The 971-nt window shown below is 39.2% G+C and overlaps 1 protein-coding gene across 1 annotated transcript in view; it reads right to left on the reverse strand.

Annotated features, from left to right (window-relative positions):
* Positions 1 to 386: 386 nt before the first annotated feature.
* TMEM131 (transmembrane protein 131) overlaps positions 387 to 971 on the reverse strand; it is a gene marked incomplete at its 5' end in the record, with an annotated part of 49,152 nt that continues 48,567 nt past the window's right edge. The window contains 1 exon segment of the mRNA XM_010169880.2: positions 387 to 971. This exon segment is cut by the window's right edge and continues 191 nt beyond it. Coding sequence (XP_010168182.2) covers positions 869 to 971 — 103 coding nt within the window.

The raw sequence follows: 971 nt of genomic DNA on the forward strand, positions 1-971 counted from the left end.
CAGCTGCAGTGAAGTTTCTGTTAATATAGGCCCTGTGCACAGTAGATTTTGGCCTGAAGGCTACACCACCACCGAGAGGATTCATGCACACACAAGTTTAGAAAATACCAGGAGAACAGAATTCCAGCAGACAGATCTTGAAAAAAGCAGTATTTATTTTAAAGTACAACCCAAAGTTGTATCCATAAGAAATGCACAAGGTATCTTGTTTCTCCACAAGTCTTGGCTGTGTGCATTTCAGTTCAACTTAAAAATGCATTCAGGTTTACAAATGTACAAACAGCACAGAAAGTGTATTACAGTCTCAACAGAATGCTCTTACATTCAGCCATTTTGCTCTTAAGGTTTTGTGTTGGTTTTGTTGGTGTTTTTTGTTGGTTTTTTTCTTTTTTTACATTCTTAGAACCTGTGTTAACAAAGACAGCCTTATTTTAAAAAAATACTCTGCATTTTAGCACAAAGTGCCCTTTGATTTTAAATTAGAACTTGGAGGATAATACTGGAAAACATTTAAAAACCCAAACCGGTACTTTTCATAAAAGTATTGCATGCCAGGACCGTTTTATAGTTCAAATTGTTTCCTAAGTAAAGACGGCAGATGGTAAAAGATGAACCCAGTGAAACTGTTCAGATTTACAGGCTTCAGCTGCAGTTGGGATTTGTGACCACACCCAGACTTTTTCAAGCTTATCTGCAATCTCACACTACCATATTGCAGGACAGATTCTTTAAAAGGAGCAAGTGGTGAAAGCGTGGCTGGCGGGGGCGGGGAAGCAGTGACCAGCAACAGCCTGAAAATGATGTTTCAAAAATTTGCATTCAGAACTGTATCATGATCTGGATCAGAGTTCCTTCCTTTTGCTTAACTTCAGTTTTCGTGAGGATAGTGTGAATTAGACCACGGGTCTGAACTTCTTCTTCCAATTGTTGGGCTCCAAATTCTCCAGGGATTGTAGGTCTGTCCCATGTCT

Source organism: Antrostomus carolinensis, unplaced genomic scaffold (genome assembly GCF_000700745.2).
Source record: "Antrostomus carolinensis isolate BGI_N321 unplaced genomic scaffold, ASM70074v2 scaffold14006, whole genome shotgun sequence".
Classification (NCBI taxonomy): Eukaryota; Metazoa; Chordata; class Aves; order Caprimulgiformes; family Caprimulgidae; genus Antrostomus; species Antrostomus carolinensis.